Below are 20,380 nucleotides of genomic sequence, written 5' to 3'. Positions count from 1 at the left end.
CTATCACGAGCCTAGGTCGAGCCGTTTAAATTTGTGCCACAATTTTGCATTTCCTCCCTATACCTTAAGTTAAGGGAGGAATGTTCCCCCTTCTTTTACACCTCTTGACCTTTGACCTTTGACCCCCAGCTTCGACATCCCAACTCGTTTTCGGATTACCCCCCCACGTCCCGAATATCGTGACCGTACGTCGAGCCGTTTAGATTTGTGCCCAACTGTTGACGGACGGACGGACGGACGGACGGACGCTCGCACGGACGGACGGACGGACGGACGATCATGCGATTCTACAAGCTGCATCTGACTATGTCAGATGAGCTAAAAATGCTGCGGTATCCAGGGAATGATGCGGGCCTGAAATTTGCCTGGCGGGCCTGTAAAATCCCTTACCTACAGGACCGGCGGGCCTGTAAATTTTCAAACTAATTTCTACCCCTGGGTATGATTGTAGAGTAGTTAACCAGTTAGACAAAATAATCGTAATAGGACCTTGTCATCTCTCCCATAGGAGTAACACCTGTTTTGGGGCTAGCCTTACACATTCACATACCAAAATTTAACAAAATCGAATGAATTTAGATGGCCATTTTCATTTTTGCCAAAAAGTGGGCGTGGCTCGAAAGTACGTCAACTGGCGTGCTCCAAATAGAACGTTCAAATCTCTCCCATAGGAGTAACAACTGTATGCAATTTTAAACATGTGGGTCAAACGGTTCATCAGTTATTGATGACCGTAGGCAGACCAGGGAAAAAAATATAATTTATTTTTCGGGGGCTACTTTTCAAGCTCGCGTGCATGAAAATAGCACTCTAAAATTTGGTTTGCATTGAACTCTATGCAAATTTCCGGGGGCTCTTTTTGGAATTTCGGGGGCTAAATCGCCCCGAGCCCCCGTGTATTTTTTTCACTGAGGCAGACACTGAAATGCATAATGAAATTGCCAAAATCTACCTAATTTGCATAATTAAAAAAAATAGCAAAACCCGTGTGATATGTTTTGGGGCCAGTCCTTATTCATTCACATACTAGAAATGAGCAAAATCCTTTGAACCTGAACTGACTTATGGCCATTTCCATTTTTGCCAAAAAGTGGACGTGACTCGAAAGTAGGTCGACTGGCGTGCTCCAAAATAGGACGTTCAAACCTCTCCCATAGGAGTAACAACTATATACAATTTGAAACATGTGGGTCAAACTGTTCTTGAGTTATCATTGACCGTTGCCAAATGTTGACAGACGGACGTACGACGGACGACACCCCATGACGATGTCAAGGCGAGCTAAAAATGAAGATCAAATAAGATCTTTACAGCCTAATCTATTTGTCCTCTCACATAACGATGTGTGAAAAACATACCGTTGTTCCTAACATTCTGGTAATGTTCTGGCCCCACAGGTTTCTCTGCCTCCTGCTGGGCCTGCTTCTCCCACGCTTCCCTCTCCCTCTCACGACGCATGTCTTCAGATAGCAAGTCTGGATTTTCGGCCCTCTCTCTGTCGAAACAAACACAATACCAGTTACACTTACAGACACGATACTCTCCTTATTATTTCAGGAGATGGTCATCGCACAAACAAGTTTATGTGTCGAATAAACACCAAGCAGGAGTATAGATTATCGAATAAACACCAAGCGAATAAAACAGAGGCGCAAAATTGTGGTATGCCGCAAATTTCCATATTCACTGCAGCTATCTATGCTGTGAAATAATCTCACAATCTATCCATTACCGATGAGAACGAGTCCTTGCCACGCCCAATGCATTACGACAGACGAGCGACATAACATAACTACGCCGTGCGCCTCATCTGCACAAGATTGATCCTACTAAATCTTACCATATACATCTAATAGTAGGCACAATATATCTAACTGTTTTACTTACTCAGCTCCTCTGCCTAGATCTCTATCCATTTTGATTACATCTGGAAGGTCCTTCTTTAAGCATCGCCTTGACCTCCCCAACGCGTCTGTGTAGTCGACCCTTAAATCCATAGCATAGGATCAAACAAACTCACAAGCAACTTACTCTACAATAAGTCTAAGATTACACTTATTGGTTGTTTATAATTATATATAAGTAGATTGTATCTTAACTTAAGAATATTAATTAAATATGAACCAATGCCTCATTAGATATTTAGCGAATAATTTATCTGCAAAGCTACAAAAAATCTTGTTATAATAATCTATTCTGTTTGCTAGATGACTAACGACACAGAGGCATTTATAAGCGTATCACAGGACCAGGCATTGCAATTTTCTCCTCACCATTCCGCCTCGAGACTATCAGCGTCAGTCAGATCTGTCGACATCTCTCCATCGGCTTCATCCTCTGCATTCTTCTTCTTTGGCGGCCTTCCCCTCTTTTTTGTCGGTGTTGCCATCGTCTCTCTAAATTCAATAAAACACAGTTACACGTTACTAAAACCCCCTAAAACTAAGCGACCTATGTGCACAACAAAGATTCCTGATCTAACCTAGTGTATACTGTATCCAATTTGGAATTAATTAGGCAACTGCAGATCCAACCCCTTGAAAATACTATAAACAATCTACCAACCAATAATCTGCCACCTTCGTTACATGAGCGTTTGCTCCAAACAACATGAAATGCTTTGTGTACACAGGGCTTCAGGTTACTGTCAAAACTAAGCAAGGTTGAAGTTCGTGTTTCAGGCATTAACTGATCTACGTTTGGCTTTGGATAGCACAAGCCTGTGTGATCGAACTTTTATCAGGGAATGCGACGCGATACAAATTAAATAAAAAATAGAATGAGTGCTTCACTGAATCCTTCCACTCCATTCCCCCTCTAAGTTGATTGGTCACGTACTTGGCTTTCCTTTCGAAGTCCACCAGAAATCGATCTGTATTTTCTAGATCTGACGCTGCCAATCCAGATGACATGTGTTCATATAGTTTCACCTTAGCTTCAAGAGCCGCCCTACATACAACCACACATTACTAGTCAAATAAACACATTGATTGACCAGTTTCATTCATATCGAAATTCACATGAGAATGAACATTAACAACACCAATGAATTTTTACGCTTCCTTATACCTTGAATTGCTAAAGCTCTTCTCCTCTTCTTCATGTTGCTCTATATCTCGCTCTGATCTCTTCTCAATGCCAACGTTTTTCTTGCTCCAAGGCAAGGGTTTCTACACAGGTAGTTATGTATCAGTTTTAAGACTCCACTTCAACACATTACACAAGTTATGCAAAATACAAGATCTGGCAGTTTCCATATTTTTCTACCCATTAGTTACACAACAGATGTCTGTGTCACTACGTACTTTATCTCCTGCTGCAGCGCGTGACCTTGTAACTCTGGTCCCTTCACCTTCGGCTTGAAATTTGTCCCGTCTGGCCTGCTCCTGTTTTCTAGCAAGTTCTGCCTTAAGATCGACCAACTGTAAATGGAAGCAATACACGCAAGTCCATCTCAGTTTCACTGTGTGTATGTATGCTGTGCATCTGGAGACTTTAGCAGATAGAACACTAGACTTTACAAGAACCACCCAGATTAGAATTAACCTAGTCATTTACTACTACCACGCTTAATTATGCAATTTTCCTCGGCTTTTTGGATTTAGTGTGATATAAAATTATGCAGGGGGTCTGTAGGATCTAATATAATTGCAATCTTTATCTTGATAATGCAAGTATAGAAAATGTAGAAATTAATATATGGGACATAAAAAGAATGGTCTAGCACTGCTGTCACTGTTAGTAAGACAACTGTGTCATATTACCATTGACTCACTTGACAAAGAATACACAGGCGCATGTTTATATACAAGCTCACTAAATGCACACAAAAACTAGTTGGTAGATGTGGAAAGTAGAGTAACATTGACAATAATGATATGTTTCTATATTAAAAGGAGATTCCCTCAAACTTTCCACGTAAATTTGTGTAACAAACCAGTGTAAAAACGTCAGTAAATAACTCACTACACTTTAACTGAACGTTAGCTTTGAAAATAAAACTGTAAAAATATGTATCAAGCCTATATTTGCTCATCGAAGAAACAACTCGAAAAACGCTTTTCGCTGCGGTTCCGTAGGCGCCATATTGTTTATATTTGAGCAACCATAATTTCAATCGAGTCAATGTAGCCACTTTCAGATATCATAACTTTTAATATAGATCATTTTATGAAATCAAACTTTGTAGTCTAGACAGTCTGACAGAGAGACACCTCGGCTGTTTTTTATTAATTTCTGAATTTTTACCGTAACCATTTTCGAGATAGAACGTGCTAAAACCCCAACAAAACGTAATCCGAACCTGACAGCGACCTGACCTGACAGGACTCTCGACTCACTCACTCGCTCGCTCAGAATACTATAATCTCCCAGCAACAAAAACGTTGCCCTTTCTCTATCAGCTAGCCATGTACGTGACCAGAAAAACCATTGGCCGTGTATGCCAGTGTATAATTTTAAATAGCATGGTTCATACATACATAACACGGCAAGTGTGCGGTGCGGAACAATCGCCGCATAGCAGCAATGGTAACCTTTCGGTCGACCCAAACGTTTCACTTTGTAGTTTAAAAGCTTTGAATGAACGTATTCCTGAGCAATTTTTTTTCACCTATCACACATATATAGGCAGGTACAAGCATACAATGATAAAATAATTCATTTTTGCCTAATTTTATATTTGCCGCTTGAAAGATCAAAGGAATCTCTCTTTAAGTATTTGTTTGCAGCACTTGTTCACACGTTTGTTGCAGTTCCCGGAGCAAATGCTTCAAGTACAACACACAAATTCACAAACTGGCTTTCCTATACGTATATACAGACAAAAAATAATAACTACAGTTTAGAAAAAACCAGAGGGTTATGGAGGTTCGGGCGCACTGGAACGTGCAATGTTATCAACTCATATGTACACAAGGGGAAAATGCAAGTATGTCAGTAGGCCTAGACTAGTATCAGACTAGTGATGCCTGATGAGTGATGTATACCACATAATCAAGACGTTTCTTAAATATATACAGTAAGAAATATTTAGACATTTGGTTTCTAATACAGGATTATGATATAGCTACGAAGTTATAATAACCTCATAACCTCATAAGTGTTAATCTTCAAACTGACAAAAGTCCTGGGGAATATAACGAAGATGGAGAGAGAAGTGGATCAAGTCGGTAATAGTACTAATACTAATAATAAGACAACTTTTCGACCTTTTCCATACCGAGCAACCGATAAAGAGACTGTAACAGGTGCTCTATTAGCCACAAGTTCCCTTCTCGCTTAACACTACGTTGGCGTACGACGTGTAACAGTCGGAGAGCCTGGTCGGGCTAGTGCTCTATAAATATAATACCGTTACCGGTAGACCTACGATTACGAACGAGTACGAGTACGACGGCTGTTAAGATAAGATTACGCTATTACCGAAGAGCCACCGACGTCGATCTTCTTTGATTTGGGGCTTCGTTTATCACTCATTATTTAAAATTGTACTTTTGGCTTCAATATTACGCATATGAGGATTTTGATGTCAGAAATATAAGAAATTTAAGATCAACACACAAAGGAATCAGCCATATTGAAATTGTTTACCTCCTGCTTGAGAAGACATTTATTATTTTGACATAAATATTTGCGCTGTCCTCTATAATCAAAAGAATACGTGCGTATAAGTAGTTTTATAAAAACAATTATTGTTGAAAAATATATCAAATATATTAATTGGGCATTTAAGCAAGCTTAATCAAACAAAAATACTGTCTATGAAATTTGTTATATCGTAACATATCTCTCTGGATTGGAAAGGCATATCGCTCATGGTTCAAGATTCTGTCACTACGTAGCAGCGTAGCAGCACTCATTCTTTGCGCTAGTTGTTGTGGTTTTTCAGTTTGAATAAGTTTGAATAACTATTCTTGGTAATTCCTTGATATTATTATTAACGCTGCTGGTAGGCCTATGTGGTTCGGGTCACGATAAATTGTTTATTAATTCATAAGTTTTATGGAATCTTACGGACAACACACATCAGCAAGTCACGCGTATACTGTAGACAGCCTGAGCCTTTGCGACAACAAATGGCCCCTTTCTTGCTAGAAATTAGTTGACAACACCTTCAAGATGACCTCTGTCAATTTTTAAGACTGTACCCCCACATTAACCAAACTCACGACATGGGTGTGTAAACGCTACTCTGAGCGACAGTAGCACAGGCACTTGGAGTTGGAATGTCTCAATAAAAAAAAAAAAAGGTAAATAAACACGAAATGTATTTACTACCAGTACTGCCAGTACCAAAGTCTTAATGTTTCTCTACTCTATTTCGCCTATAATCACGTGTAAATGCCGGTCAAATGCTCAGCTGCAACACACAAGTACACCGCACGCCTGCCCTTGACGTTTATTCCTTACGGACTGTCCAGTATAGAAGTAGAAGTAGAAGAAACAACATGAATAAGAGAGCAGGTAGGAAAGCGTGATCGCAAAATTTGCTCTACGCTCGCTTCATTTCACACCTTCACAGCACGAATACACATCCAACAGCTTCCATCTTGGTATCTATGTGTAGATAAATGTTCACTTGTTCGAATTATAGCTCTGTCCTTTGTCCTTACCTACTCCCGCCAGAGATATCTCGTGAAATCCTGCAGGGAATGTTCTATCCGTGAAAATGTAAAGACAGTGTAAAGAGGACGTATCATCCGAAAAGCCCTAACGGCGCTACTTTCGATCGATCACTGTAGTCGTGTGTGTGTGACGTCATTGCTGCGCGCATTATGCTTGGCTTGGCGGGCCTCAAAACGGAGGCTCGGAGGCCGGCAGCAGCTCATCCCGGCATGCAATGTGCCGCCATTACTCGTGTATAAACAGACATCTCGTCCTCTTTACACTCTCTTTACATTTTCACGGAGATAACATTTCCTGCAGGATTTCACGAGATATCTTTGGCGGGAGTAGGTAAGGAGAAAGGACAGAGTTATAATTTGAACAAGTGAACATTTATCTACACATAGATACCAAGATGGAAACTGTTGGATGTGTATTCGTGCTGTGAAGGTGTGAAATACCTTGAAAGCGAATTTTGCGATCACGCTTTCCTACTTGCTGTCTTTAAGACTCTTATTCATGTTGTTTGTGCACAGGGCGGGCGTGCGGTGTACTTGTGTGTTGCAGATGAGCATTTGATCGGCATTTACAGGTGATTATAGGTGAAATAGAGTCGAGCAACATTAAAGGCATAATAAGCCCATTGATTCAGCAATGTTGACGAATGCTAGAGTAACTGGCACCGTGTGTAGTTAATAAGTACGTAGCCTTATAGCCTAACGCGTATTAGTTTGTCCAATATCACTGCTGGTTACATTACAAGCAAGACTTGAAATCGGTTGTTGATATTCATTTACGTGCCGTAAATGTCATCCAGGAGTCAAGCAATGAGTCGCCGATGACGTAAACATTTGTGCGGCCTATATGTTTTGGACGCCAGATGAAATGGAGGTGTGGGAGGTGTAACCACGGCCACAGACTAGACATGGAAATGACGTAAAACACACGTACTAATCACGGACGCACATGGACAGCCCTGACAAAAATTTGCTTATCACGAGCGTCCGTGTTTACGAAATCACTAATGATAGCATTGCGTACGGCCGAGCATGCGTGCGAAAATGTCCGGTGCACTATAAATCTGTATCACACCCGCTTCGCCGGCAGCGGTTTGAAACTGTACAACTGATTTCTTGGACTGCGGATTTCAAGTAGACATTTCTTAGTAACCAGCAGTGATATTGGACAAACTAATACGTGTTTGGCTATAAGGTAATGTACTTATTAACTACACAAGGTGCCAGTTACTCTAGCATTCGTCAACATTGCATAATCAATGAACCTATTATTCCTTTATGACTGGTAGTAAATACATTTCGTGTTTATTTACCTTCTTCTTTTTTTTATTGAGACGTTCCTAGTGCCTGTGGACAGTAGTGTAGTGTATGACATTGCAGGTCTACCGGCGTTCGCGTACAGGCCCGTCTCCACACACGCGGCACGGAACGCCACGGAAACGGCGTCGTTTACCCCTACCGGCAAAATTCAAATTTATTATATCTTATGGCGCAGTCTCCACTGACATGGCACGGCGCCAGCCCGGTTTCACGGCGACGGCGAAAGTCAAATGAGTTTGACCTTTGCCGGCTGCCGTGTACGGAGAAAGACAGTTGAACCAATCATTGAATCAACGCGATTGTTTTTTATCATGTGTTCTGCTCACGCCACCATCAGCCAATGGACAACAAGCACATGCATAATTTCTGATCACTGAACCAAAGTGAACACAATCACAATGCGCGAAATGTGTTTTTTTTCAGCACAACGGCGCTGCGTTTTGCTGTGTCGTGTCGTGCCGCATATGTGGAGACATAGCTTTCTACCACTAGCCACAGGCACTTGGAACGTCTCAATAAAAAAAATAATGGTAAATAAACACGAAATGCATTTACTACCAAAGTCTTAAAGGCATAATTCGACCATTGATTATGCAATTTTAACGAATGCTACAGTAACTGGCACCTTGTGTAGTTAATAAGTACATTACCTTATAGCCAAACGCGTATTAGTTTGTCCATACCTGCTGGTTACTAGAATATCCATTGAAATCCCGCGGTAAATAAATCCGTTGGTTTCAACCTGCTTGTCCGGCGTAACGGCTGTCACGGCGAGCGTGTCATAGATTTAGTGCAACGGCATTTGCAGTACATGCTCGGCGCTCAGTATTTCTATCTTGTGTTGACGTGCGCATCGTCCGTCTATGGTATTTACTCTGGGATTCTGGGAATAACATAATATACGAATCTTGAGATTACAAGCAACATAATATGTGCACTAAGCATATAAATAGGAAAACATTACCGGGACAAACATTCGATGCTCAACTCCTGTAGACAAGTTGCCGTCACGACAACTCATGTTTTTTGTGGCATAAATTTAGCATGCGCAGTTCAATTATCGGATTTCAATTAAATTTGCTTAGTAATTTAGCAGTATATTGACAAACTATCTCGTTTGGGCTTAGGTATGTACATATTAATACACAAATCCAGTACTGTCAGCATTCGTCAACTTTGCATAATCGATGGTCGAATTATCGGTATGTTTCTATTCTATTGCTATAATTACCTGTAAATTGCTGGTCAAATGTCATCTTCAAGACCAGTACACCGCACGCTAGCGTTGCACACTGCCATAATTTGTATAATATAGGTATATTTATGTGTCAGTGCTGACTTGGTAGTGCTGCTGTGTTGGTGTGCAGATGAGCATTTGCGGCTTCGTGATTATAGGTGAAATGGTAGAGAACATTTAGCTTTGTAGTATAAAGGATTTGTTTATTTCTTTTTTTAGCTCATCTACATATAGTGCAGTGGAATAGTAGATCTCTTCGATGTGTGCTGCCCTGCAGTGCGTCCGTCCGTTGCGTCTGTCACGATTGGGGCACAAATTTAAGCTCGAGGAGGGATGATATTTTGGGGACGGGGGGTGAGTCTTCAAAGAGTTGATGCGAAGTGGGGGTCAAAGTCAAAGTCAGAACGGTGTAAAGAAGGGGAAATTCCTCTTATTAGAGGTATTAGGAGGAAATGCAGATTCGCCACAAATCTAACGGCTCGACCTAGGTCTCGTGAGTGTGTATAGCATCATGGTAGAGAAAGCCCACAGTGCCGAAATTGGAGGTCAAGGTCAAAGGTCAATGGGGCCAGGATTTAGACATTTTCTGAGGACTGTCTGGCGAGCGATTGAAAACTTTTTTGTTTTCAGCAGGTGAACTAGCATTTTTATGGCTCTTATTGAAGGGACCAGAATGTACTTTCTGCTGACATGTAGAGTAATGTCGATACCTATTTGACCCCAGACAGAAGGGTTAAACATGGATGTTGTTGACTGTTAACAAAGCTGAACTGTCTTTGCTATTGTGGATGTGAGGCTACGGTTGCCGCAGTTCAATTGCAAAGCAATGTTTGTTGAACAAGGTTTACGCTCCTTAAATCATATTATTTTTAAAGCAGTGATTAGCCCTCGATAGCACCTGTATAGACACTGTAATGAACCCTGAATGCCACGGTCGTAGCAAGAAACTATGGGGAGCCTTACGATGCTGGGGTGACTGGCACTATTCCTAATCTATTATGCCTGGCACCTGGCAATGCAGATGTTGTTAACGTCACAGCTGAGCGAATTCTCGCCTGCTGATATACTTGGATTTGTAGCAAATCAATGGGAGTGAGGTATCAGCACAAGGGTAGATGCCATCTTTGATATTGATGAACTGTGCAGCGCCAATCCTCGCGGCAACTGCTTTGTTTAAGCCCCCTCACCCGCCCCCTCCCCACTCTTCCCCACCAACCACTACGCGCGACGCTTGAGCCATATCCATTACATGTAATAATAACGAATATATAAAGTTACCCTGTATCTTTATTACTGTACTACCGGTATAGCAAAGCCTAGCTATCATAGATTTTAGATCTGTATTAGTAGTATCCTAGATATATGCTCTGAGCGCGAACGCGGTGATGGGAGGGTGCTCTTCATTTGTTTGCCAGTGAGTTTAGCATCAGAACACCTGCCGTCAGGTGAGCGCTGTCGCTCTGCGGCACTTGTTTTAATGAGACGTTCCAAGTGCCTGTGCCGCTAGCGTTCTCTTTTGGAAAAGGCAGTGGCTGGAGGTACGGAAGCCGTATCTCTAATTTACGAGGCTAGAGGTACGGCAGTCCATTCGCTTTCATACTTAACGAGACAAAGATGGCGGCGGATGGCGGCAGATTTCGAAGTAACGCTTTGGGAAATAAGTTCACGATTTGAGAGTTTTGATGTGCTAGTACTAGTAGAAACACTCGGATTAGGTATGAAAATGAACATTATTGTAAACTTTACTTCAGAAGATCGCAAATAATTGCCTCAGCCCTCAAACAAATGCCAAAAGGGGGGTTCAACGAACGACGTCTGCCGTACCTCCAGCCACTCCGTTTGCAAAATGCGACAAATAAATAACAGTGGCGATTTTACTACACTAAGTCACAGTAAGTGGCAAATGATTTAACTGTTTACAAAATTACGATTGAATAATGAAATCGTCAAATTTGCATTGTCGTGTCGTAATGTTTTTGTACACCTCTTTTTCGCATTGTTATCACGTGTGTTTATGCCTTGCTTGGCACATACGATAAAGTGAACCATGGCTATAGTTTTTCATTGACTTTGGTGGCTCAAGTCTTGGCTCTAACTTCAAAACATCCAGACGGAGCCCTGACATGTAAGTGGTCGTTCACAATTATTAATATTTTGACAAGCGTACAAACCGTACGCTTTTTCGAGACCCCCCCCCCCCTAAAAGTGTACGAAGAAAAATGTTGATTTTTTTTCACTCTATTCTACATAGAGATACATGTTTATGAATTACATGCAAACCCTGTTATAACGAGCACGTGTATAACGAAATCTTGATATAAATAATGAAATTTTCTGGCACAAACAAATGGAAACAGATCAAAATTATTGAATACTGTTTATAATAAATATGATTTTATTAAGCCGGGGCTCATCGTGGCATGAGGATGTGCGCGATGCCGGCTGGGGCGTGCGGCGCGGGGAAATGGATCGACATTTTCGGAAATGCTGAAAGGGTACGGCGGGCATTGACCCCCTCCCCCTGAGCGTACGGTTTGTACACTTGTGAAAATGTTGTTAATTGTGAACGACCCCTAAGCGGTGTGTGTAAGTCACTATGTGTGTAGCTGTGTTTAATCACAGTGACTAGTCTATAGGGCTGTAACGATACACAAGCCTCTCGATTCGATCCGGTTCTCAATATTAGCCTCTCGATTCGATTCCTTCAATTCGATTCCCAAAATATTGAAATGTTATCTTATTTTTTATATTTTCATTATTTTGCAATAATAAATTATTAGAAATTGCCAATGAATACTAAATGGTGAATAGACTAGAGAGTCTAGAGAGTATATATACACTGCACAGTCGCTGAGTAACACTGGTGAGTAACACCAGAGCATATAAATCGGTGATTTATATGCTCTGGTAACACTCCACAGTATATAACGTAGTGCCGCCATCTATTGGAGGAAAAAAGTGGTATCGAATTGGAATCGAAAATACGGGGGAAAATATCGAGGATCGGATCGAGGGAAGAGAATCTCGATCCGATTCGATTTCGGTGGATCGTTACAGATCTACTAGTTTATGCCATGAATTATCATGTCATTTATCGATGCCGGTATGAAAACTGTTAGTGTTTTTACGCAGGTTCTTCTTAGCCGTCTTATCTTGGCCGTGGCGGTTGATTTGGCCTCTAAGTAAGGACTGAACATTGTGAACATTGGAAGTGGGAGGATGTAGCATGAGCAAATCCAAAAGTAGTGGGAGCACCCAAACAGTTCCTAGTGCATCATCAATTACGCTGCCATCTGGAAAAACGCTAGCAGAAACAATTAAAGCTGTAGAGAGCCAGATTGCGGTAAGTTCATCCGTATTCTTCAAAATGCAGTGATCAGTGAGTTAGCTTACAGCTTTGGAACTTTGAAAAAATCTGCAATTTTAAATTACTTTAAAAATTACTGGGTGGGTTTAAAATTGAATAATTTTAAAGAGTAGCTGATCCAATTGCTATTCCTGAAGCTTTAGTTATAACAATGTATCAGGGAAAAAAATATAATTTATTTTTCGGGGGCTACATTTCAAGCTCGCGTGCATGAAAATAGCACTCTAAAATTTGGTTTGCATTGAACTCTATGCAAATTTCCGGGGGCTCTTTTTGGCATTTCCGGGGCTCTTTTCGGCATTTCGGGGGCTAAATCGCCCCGAGCCCCCGTGTATTTTTTTCACTGCAATGTATGTTAATCGACACAAATAAGATTAACATGATTAGACTTTGCCAGTTTTCCAGGTTCAACCTACTTGCATTGTATACTTAATTTTAAAATTTACAGGGCATGCCCAGTAGTTCAGCAACTACGGCGGGCTCTAATGCAGCGCCAGGGAATGCCAGCATTGGCACTCTTCAGAATGCAGTTGGTCAGCCAATGATTAAAACGTCGCCTGCAATGCAGACGCCGGCAACTCAATCGAGTCTTGGTGCACATTCAGCCACAGGCAGTGGTGGTGGGGACACAGGGCAGGTGTGTGCACAGCTGTGTTGACAACATATTCATTTGTGAACATGTTAGGGCCCTTGGTTCTTAATAGGGGAATTGTTGCAATACAATGATAGTGAATAAGTCGGTTTGTATTGCATTAGGCAAGTCGGAATACTTAAGTGTAGGATCAATAAAGAAAAGTCAGAGGTTTACATGCGTACAATGACATTTAACTTTTCTTTTGTGTTCGCAGATCTTGAATAAAAGGAGACTGCAGGAATTAGTCAGGGAGATAGATCCTAACGAGCAATTAGATGATGACGTAGAAGAGGTTGGTGCTCAGCAATAGCTTTGCCATGGTCAATTTCATTTTTAAAGTTTTGCTAACTACGTTGTTTGCAGTTCTCATGCATTTAATCTATGGTTTGTTGCTCTGCGATCTGCACATAACTGTACACTAGAGAGTTTTATGTTTTCATGTGGGCATAGTGATATTCAAATTGTACATAGTTGTTGTTTCTATTCTTCGTGACCATTCCAATAATCTGAATGTTAGTGTAAAGATGTAATGCGTTGAACAAGAATAAATGCATTCATATTTAAAATAATACTTGTTATTAGAGTACTCTCCGTTTTCAAGTGCATTGAATTTTTCTCGCAGGTGCTTCTGCAAATAGCCGATGATTTTATTGAAAACATTGTGACACACTCTTGTCAACTTGCAAAGCATCGACAAGCTAGTTCCATTGAGGTTCGGGATGTACAGCTGCACTTAGGTATTCTATAACGCGTGTGAAAGCTAGTGTGTACCCTGATAGATGGAAATAATATACAGTGTGTTAGAAGAATTAGTAAGTATGTGTGTGGGTGCATAATTCTTCTAGATTTATTTAGCGTTAGCCTGTTATTGTCTCAGCTTCCCATGCTTAAGATTTTCCATATAAATGACCAATTCTAATCCAATCTTTTTTCAATGAAATTTTCAGAGCGCAACTGGAATATGTGGATACCTGGATTTGGTTCAGATGACCCACGACCTTACAAGAAGTCTACCACAACTGAAGCACACAAACAGGTATGTCAGAAAGGCATTATTATTATTTTTAAATGACAAAACAATTGGCTTTTTATAAAATACGTCCATGATAAGAATTAACTGAGATCTGCTGAAATTTTAGGCAGTTTTTATCGTTTCAAATATCCATTTTATTTTAATGAATATTGCCTTGCTTTCTGTTTGTAAACTGATATCTTTCCATTTTTAGCGAATGGCTTTACTGAAGAAGAACCTGAAAAAATACTAACGATGGTATACCAGTGTGCAGGTTAGGGTTATCTTATTATTTAGCATCGTTGTGTATGCAAGGTGTTACAGATAAATTTGTAGAACAAGATTGATTGCTTGTGTCTATACATATGGGGTCATATGGGAATATGAATATGAAAAAGCCGAATATGTGCGCATACATGTACGAGAGAGTGTGAGCGTTATGGTACATGACTGCTTAAATGTGTATTTATCCTGTGCAATTTGTGCTGGATTAATATGCCCTTATTTTGATTTCATATCCTTGACGACTTAGTTGACATGCAGGGCTTGAAACTAACGCTCACTATTAGCAACACTTCTTTTTGCATGTCTTTCTATAATTACTTGGTTACTTTTTTTTAAACAATGTTGTACTTCTTTAAATTAAAAATCAGTACACGATGCATGCCACTAAGTTCCAGTAGTGTTGATCTGTTGCAGCTGCATATCCACTGTCTTCAGCCAATAACAGAAGATTAATCTCATCCCTGGATTGCCTGGCGCCATCTGTGGGGAGTGAGATTACTGTCGTCTTAGTGACATGGTCATCGGCGATGATTTGGAGAAGGTGTAGCTTGAGGTCAGTGGTAACATCAGAACTTGCTGTAGGATTTCATCTTTTTAGTGCCATTGTCATACCGATCATAAAATTAATGACCACGCAGTACTATTGTGAGTGCTGTGTGTGGAAAGGTTGTAAGAACTAATTTTGCAATAAAAACAGCTTTTGTAATGACTTGCTACGATTTTAAAGGCATACTAGGCCCATTGATTAAATGCAATGTTGACGAATGCTAGAGTAACTGGCACCTTGTGTAGTTAATAAGTACATAACCTTACATCCAAACGCGTATTAGTTTGTCCAATATCACTGCTGGTTACTAAGAAATGTCTAATTGAAATCCGCAGTCCAAGAAATCAGTTGTTTACAGTTTCAAACCGCTGCCGGCGAAGCGGGTGTGATACAGATTTATAGTGCACCGGACATTTTCGCACGCATGCTCGGCCGTACGCAATGCTATCATCAGTGATTTCGTAAATACGGACGCTCGTGATAAGGAACTTTTTGTCAGGGCTGTCCATGTGCGTCCGTGATTAGTACGTGTGTTTTACTTCATTTCCATGTTTAGTCCGAGGCCGTGGTTACACCGCTGACACCTCCATTTCATCTGGCGTCCAAAACATACGGGCCGCACAAATGTTTACGTCATCGCTTGACTTGACTTGACGGCACGTAAATGAATATCAACAACCGATTTCAAGTCTTGCTTGTAATGTAACCAGCAGTGAAATTGGACAAACTAATACGCGTTTGGCTATAAGGTTATGTACTTATTAACTACACAAGGTGCCAGTTACTCTATCATTCGTCAACATTGCATAATCAATGGACCTAGTATGCCTTTAACGAGAATCACCAACTTTAGTAATAAACTTGATTTTACTAAGTTTCTCTTATCAGTTAAGCCATGTTACAAAAATGCAGTTGTAATTTTATTACAGAAGCTGGTGATTTTATTACAAAGGTAGCGATTTTTTACAGAAAATACTGATTTAGATCAGATGTGTTATATCTTTGCTACAAATTCACAATGTCAAGACCATGTTAACTGATGTTATAGGGTCACTGATTAAATGCGAGGCAATTTTGTCTGTATGATATCGTGGAACATTCATGAAGGTTATCATTTAGGTAAATGTAAAAAAGAGGGTAATCCATGCTTCCGTGTATGTTTCATTTTTATATGTGATCGATTACTGTGTTTACGAGTGTTTTTATTAAAAATACATTAGGTATTAGGAGCTACTTAATAAAGATCATATACGGTACTTGTGCCCGATTGGACATGAGCCCGATCTACCAGAACAATTCAAAGTTCTAACGTTGAAACTTTATCCATATAAAGCAATTAAACCTGTCGATGTGACCTAGCAAACACCATACAGCAATTAGTCAAAGTTGGCATATTTTACCTGCTTGGATCTAACTTGCACACAAGGTCAGCTTGCTCAGAATTGATGTTAAAAATCTGATCAAATAAATGACCAGATTGCAGAACTGAGTGAGATCAAGGTCAGTGCTCGTACGAAACAGTCCTTAGTCTTCCTGCTCAATGTGAATGCCATGTTCTTGTGGACTTATATCAGTTTGGGAACACAACCCGCTCTTAAGTTTTGACAAAAATATTAATATCATGAGGTTGGCATTTTGTCCCAACAAGATTTATGGCATTGTATATGATTGCACGTGTACAATTCATGTTAGACAAAATACTATACTCAATGGAATTCATGTGAAGGTGGAAGTCTTCTGTCAGTGCCAACGAAGACTTCCAAGAATCCTCCGTTAATTGTTATTTTAGCGTTTTATTTTTAGCAAACGACAAATCTCATATTCGTTTATTTTTGTATGGGCACATAGTGCACTATTTATTGGTATGCTATTGAGTGTTGAGCTTAAAGCGTAGGTCGCTGATTGACGAATTTAGAGCTGCCTGAGTTATTTTTAAGTTACTAGCGTCGATATTACTTATATGTGTTGTGAGATTTACAATCAAATGTTTTACAATGTACACGTTTGTATCAGAGTTTGTTCCAATGTCTGTATTGGTGTATATGCACACACACGCCCACGCACACACGCATACATAGTTTTTTTTACACACATATTTACGCATTTTAACATATATAGTATTTAGCTTGTGTAAATATGTATTGAATAACTGGTACATTAAAATGTTAGAATGTAGATGTACTAAGCTACCGTTGCAGTCTACCTTGTATATATTGTACTAACTCGCTCTATAGAGTATAGTTTATAGCAACTAATATTAAATCAAACAATTTACCCCATAAGGTTGTACAGTAAATATTACGCATCATCTCTGAGAAACTAATTGGTTGCAAGCAAGCACTTTAGAACGTAGCAATAGCATGCAAGAAATGGTCTTGCACGCCTTTCATAACAAGATTTTATCACACGTGTAATCTTATCAAAGGGCGGTTACAAAGTTACGGTAAAGTTACGGTAAAGAAATGACTCAATAAGCTTTATTAATGACTAAACCAGGGCTGCAAAACAATCTATAATATAAATATGTATATGATATTATATATAACGATAGGCTAGTTGCGATGTTCACTGTATTGTGTGTCACCACATAAGCGATAGTAGGCAGTGTAGGAAATTCGTAGTGTCTATACTGCCTTTAATGTTGTAGTGCTATCAACTTGCTACTTAATCCTACCTATATGTCTAATATTTTATTAGAAACGTTACTAAATAAGCACGGTTAGTTGACGCACAAGCACTATTCACACAGCAACACTCATTAACTAAAATCAAAACTACGTGTATTATTTGTCTATATCCCCCACACCTCCTTCAGTGCAAGTCAGAAAATACACACGCGCACACACGCACGCGCGCATTTATTGTAAGTTTGTTCGGATGCCTTTCTCATGTACAGCCAGGTTCAGCGTAACTCTGTTCAGAAACCACTTGACCCATGGCCACATGAAAATGAGTGTGACTGGCTTTGTAATTTGAGGTTAAACTATGTAACACGTAAACGGCTACATAGTCAGCCAGCCAGTATGTTGTTGAGTTGATAGTTGATGAAATTCACTGGATAGCAGGACTACGGTAGGAATGTTAACGACTGCTATATTTGCTCTATATTCGAGAAAGTGATGATAAAATAATACATCAGTAGTATCTACGAGATGTTCATATTCTAGTTTCCCTGTGCAATAATATTTTTGCTTGTCCATATACAGCTCGTTGATGAAATTTCGTTTCTAAACGGAATTTCGTTAATAAGATATGGTTTTGCCAGAATGCTTCCGTTTAGGCCAATGCGATGGCGTTAATTGTAAAACGTATCATGATTATAGTGAAATTGTCGACTTGTCGGAGCTTTTTTGTCGTAGCTGTTTTGTTGTGAGTCGGTATGTACTGAAGACTAAACTCACTTAATTGCCCTGTTCGTACCACAGAAAGAAAATGTCTGTAGAACATGTAAATATCGAATTAAAACTCAAATGTACGTTACTTAAAAACCACTTGGCACTACTCATATTGCTATTACTACTATCACCAGCGCTACCATAATAATCGAGTTACGTTTTTTTCCCGTGTGTAAACTTGCATTTTCCTTTACTTTTGTTTAGCTCATAACAAGATTTAGCTTATCTCACATGTGGTCGGACGTCACTTAATTGTAAGACGTCATATTTCATAAATGGCAAGGTTCCTTTTTCACGATAGCGAAACATATTTATAATGAATCCTATCAAAAGCCCTAGAAGCAGCAACAGCAGTAATAACAATAGCACCGGTGACCGATGGCAGTACAGTAAAAACCCGCGTATAAGAACATAGATTTTAAGAACATGTTAGGCTAAAATTTCCCATTTAGACCCCTTTACATAAGAACCTGTTTTAGGCTAAGATTTTAAAGTAGGTTCTTAATTTTCCATGCAGATGAAGACTTAAAAAGAAACGCAGGTAAAATAAAAAAGACGAGCTCAACAATATCAGGAGTTAATAATAGACAAATTGTCTATTATTAACTCCTGACAATATCGATGCAATAACAATGCCAATGCCAATGCTCAACAATAACAATGCCAGCACCCTGGCATTGTTATTGAGACACAGTACTGCATTATTTACATATACAGTAAAAACCCGCATAAAAGAACACGTCGATTAAGAACACTCAGGCTGAAATGCGGTCAAAAAATTGCATATACATAAGAACACATTCAGCCTGAAAAATAAAAATTGTTCTTATATAAAAAAAATATATAAACTCTCCATATAACACCTTACACATAACACTACTGTACTGGTAACACATGCATCACAGTCACTAAGCCCGCGCATAGCGCGGGTTTCAGCTAGTAGGGCCTACATATTAAAAGTAGAAACAATTAAGAACCTATTTAAGAACCTTTTGAGCCTAATTTTTCAGTAAGCACCATTTATATAAGAACATGTTGAGGCTAACTTGGAAAAATCTATGTTCTTATACGCGGGTTTTTACTGTAGTAGCTAGTAACAGTAGCGACCGAAGTAGGTTACAGGGGTTTCAGTGGCAATTAATGTAGCAGTGTTAGCACGCGCATAATGAATAAAAACACGTTTTTATTTACTTCTGATTACATGTACATTTTATTGATATTTACATTTTTTTATTATCGTATATGATAGTATCACCTATTATACACTCCTGATAGTATGTTGTATGGATATGTTCACGGTATTAGTGTACACAGTAACAGCAGCTTACAACAATGCTTAGCTGCAAGGTGCCGATATCGAGTTGAAGCCCCTTATTACCCCCCCCCCCCCCGCCCAGCACCTGCACCCTGGCTGCCGTACGGCATCTGCCCTACCGCAGCAGATGGAGAATGCTCGGCGTATATTTATGGAAGTGTTCGATTTTTATCTTATTCAATCAGTGTAATACTGCCTCTAGGAAATTATATAGACGTGGGTTTTGTCTCGTTGCAATTGCATGGGTGTTTTGTATGATGTAAACTAATTTTGATTTGCCGCGGTGGCGGGCATTTCAGTTTAGGCAAACCGATGTAAAATGGGCTCATTTGATCTTACCATCATGCCCACGCACACACATGCATACCTATAAACTGTTATTAGCTGTATATATATATCGAGAGAGAGGGGGGTCGATTCAGGGGCGTGTACAGGGGAGGGGGTCTAGGGGGTCCGGACCCCCCCCCTGCTCGCGTAGAAAACGCATCTAAGGGGGTCTAATTTCAAAAAATTTCTGGGGGAGTGCCCCCCAGACCCCCCTTCGCGTGCTCGCAAGTTTGGGTTACGGTTAGACCCCCCCGGGGGCGATTGCTCTTTTTAGAGACGGCAATGATGTGTACATTAGCCAATACATTTGCCCGACGG

General features: G+C 40.0%; 2 protein-coding genes across 4 annotated transcripts in view; one reads left to right on the top strand and one right to left on the bottom strand.

The window, feature by feature from the left end:
* Positions 1-5,587, bottom strand: part of LOC106817029 (coiled-coil domain-containing protein 174-like) — a 14,786-nt gene extending 9,199 nt beyond the window's left edge. The window contains exons 1-7 of the mRNA XM_014821681.1: positions 5,425-5,587; positions 3,306-3,422; positions 3,070-3,170; positions 2,839-2,949; positions 2,274-2,396; positions 1,888-1,986; positions 1,359-1,495 (exon numbers count right to left, since the gene is read on the bottom strand). Of these exons, the coding sequence (XP_014677167.1) occupies positions 1,359-1,495; positions 1,888-1,986; positions 2,274-2,396; positions 2,839-2,949; positions 3,070-3,170; positions 3,306-3,422; positions 5,425-5,478 (742 nt within the window). The 5' untranslated portion in view covers positions 5,479-5,587. The remainder of the gene's footprint in view (positions 1-1,358; positions 1,496-1,887; positions 1,987-2,273; positions 2,397-2,838; positions 2,950-3,069; positions 3,171-3,305; positions 3,423-5,424) is intronic.
* Positions 5,588-5,835: 248 nt separating this feature from the next.
* Positions 5,836-15,269, top strand: LOC106817028 (transcription initiation factor TFIID subunit 12-like). 3 transcript variants are annotated; one of them, XM_014821678.1, is made up of 8 exons: positions 5,836-5,918; positions 12,313-12,523; positions 12,996-13,184; positions 13,396-13,473; positions 13,804-13,918; positions 14,129-14,217; positions 14,408-14,467; positions 14,893-15,269. In XM_014821678.1, the coding sequence occupies exons 2-7, from the start codon at positions 12,407-12,409 to the stop codon at positions 14,444-14,446; spliced, it is 627 nt and encodes a 208-aa protein (XP_014677164.1). In that variant the 5' UTR covers positions 5,836-5,918; positions 12,313-12,406; the 3' UTR covers positions 14,447-14,467; positions 14,893-15,269. The 3 variants fall into 3 exon arrangements, with proteins under 3 accessions (XP_014677164.1, XP_014677166.1, XP_014677165.1); XM_014821680.1 differs by having other exon boundaries at positions 14,877-15,269; XM_014821679.1 differs by lacking the exon at positions 5,836-5,918 and adding an exon at positions 7,171-7,198.
* The last annotated feature ends 5,111 nt before the right edge of the window (positions 15,270-20,380 follow it).

This window comes from Priapulus caudatus, unplaced genomic scaffold (assembly GCF_000485595.1).
Source record: "Priapulus caudatus unplaced genomic scaffold, Priapulus_caudatus-5.0.1 Scaffold1570, whole genome shotgun sequence".
Taxonomy (NCBI): Eukaryota; Metazoa; Priapulida; class Priapulimorpha; order Priapulimorphida; family Priapulidae; genus Priapulus; species Priapulus caudatus.
This window is presented reverse-complemented; position numbering and strand designations above follow the sequence as displayed.

Coding starts and splice junctions, on each gene's coding strand:
- LOC106817028 (XM_014821678.1), top strand. CDS start 12,407: ATGAGCAAATCCAAAAGTAGTGGGAGCACCCAAACAGTTCCTAGTGCA. Junction 13,474..13,803: donor TAGATGATGACGTAGAAGAG/GTTGGTGCTCAG, acceptor TTTTTCTCGCAG/GTGCTTCTGCAAATAGCCGA. Junction 14,218..14,407: donor CAACTGAAGCACACAAACAG/GTATGTCAGAAA, acceptor TTCCATTTTTAG/CGAATGGCTTTACTGAAGAA.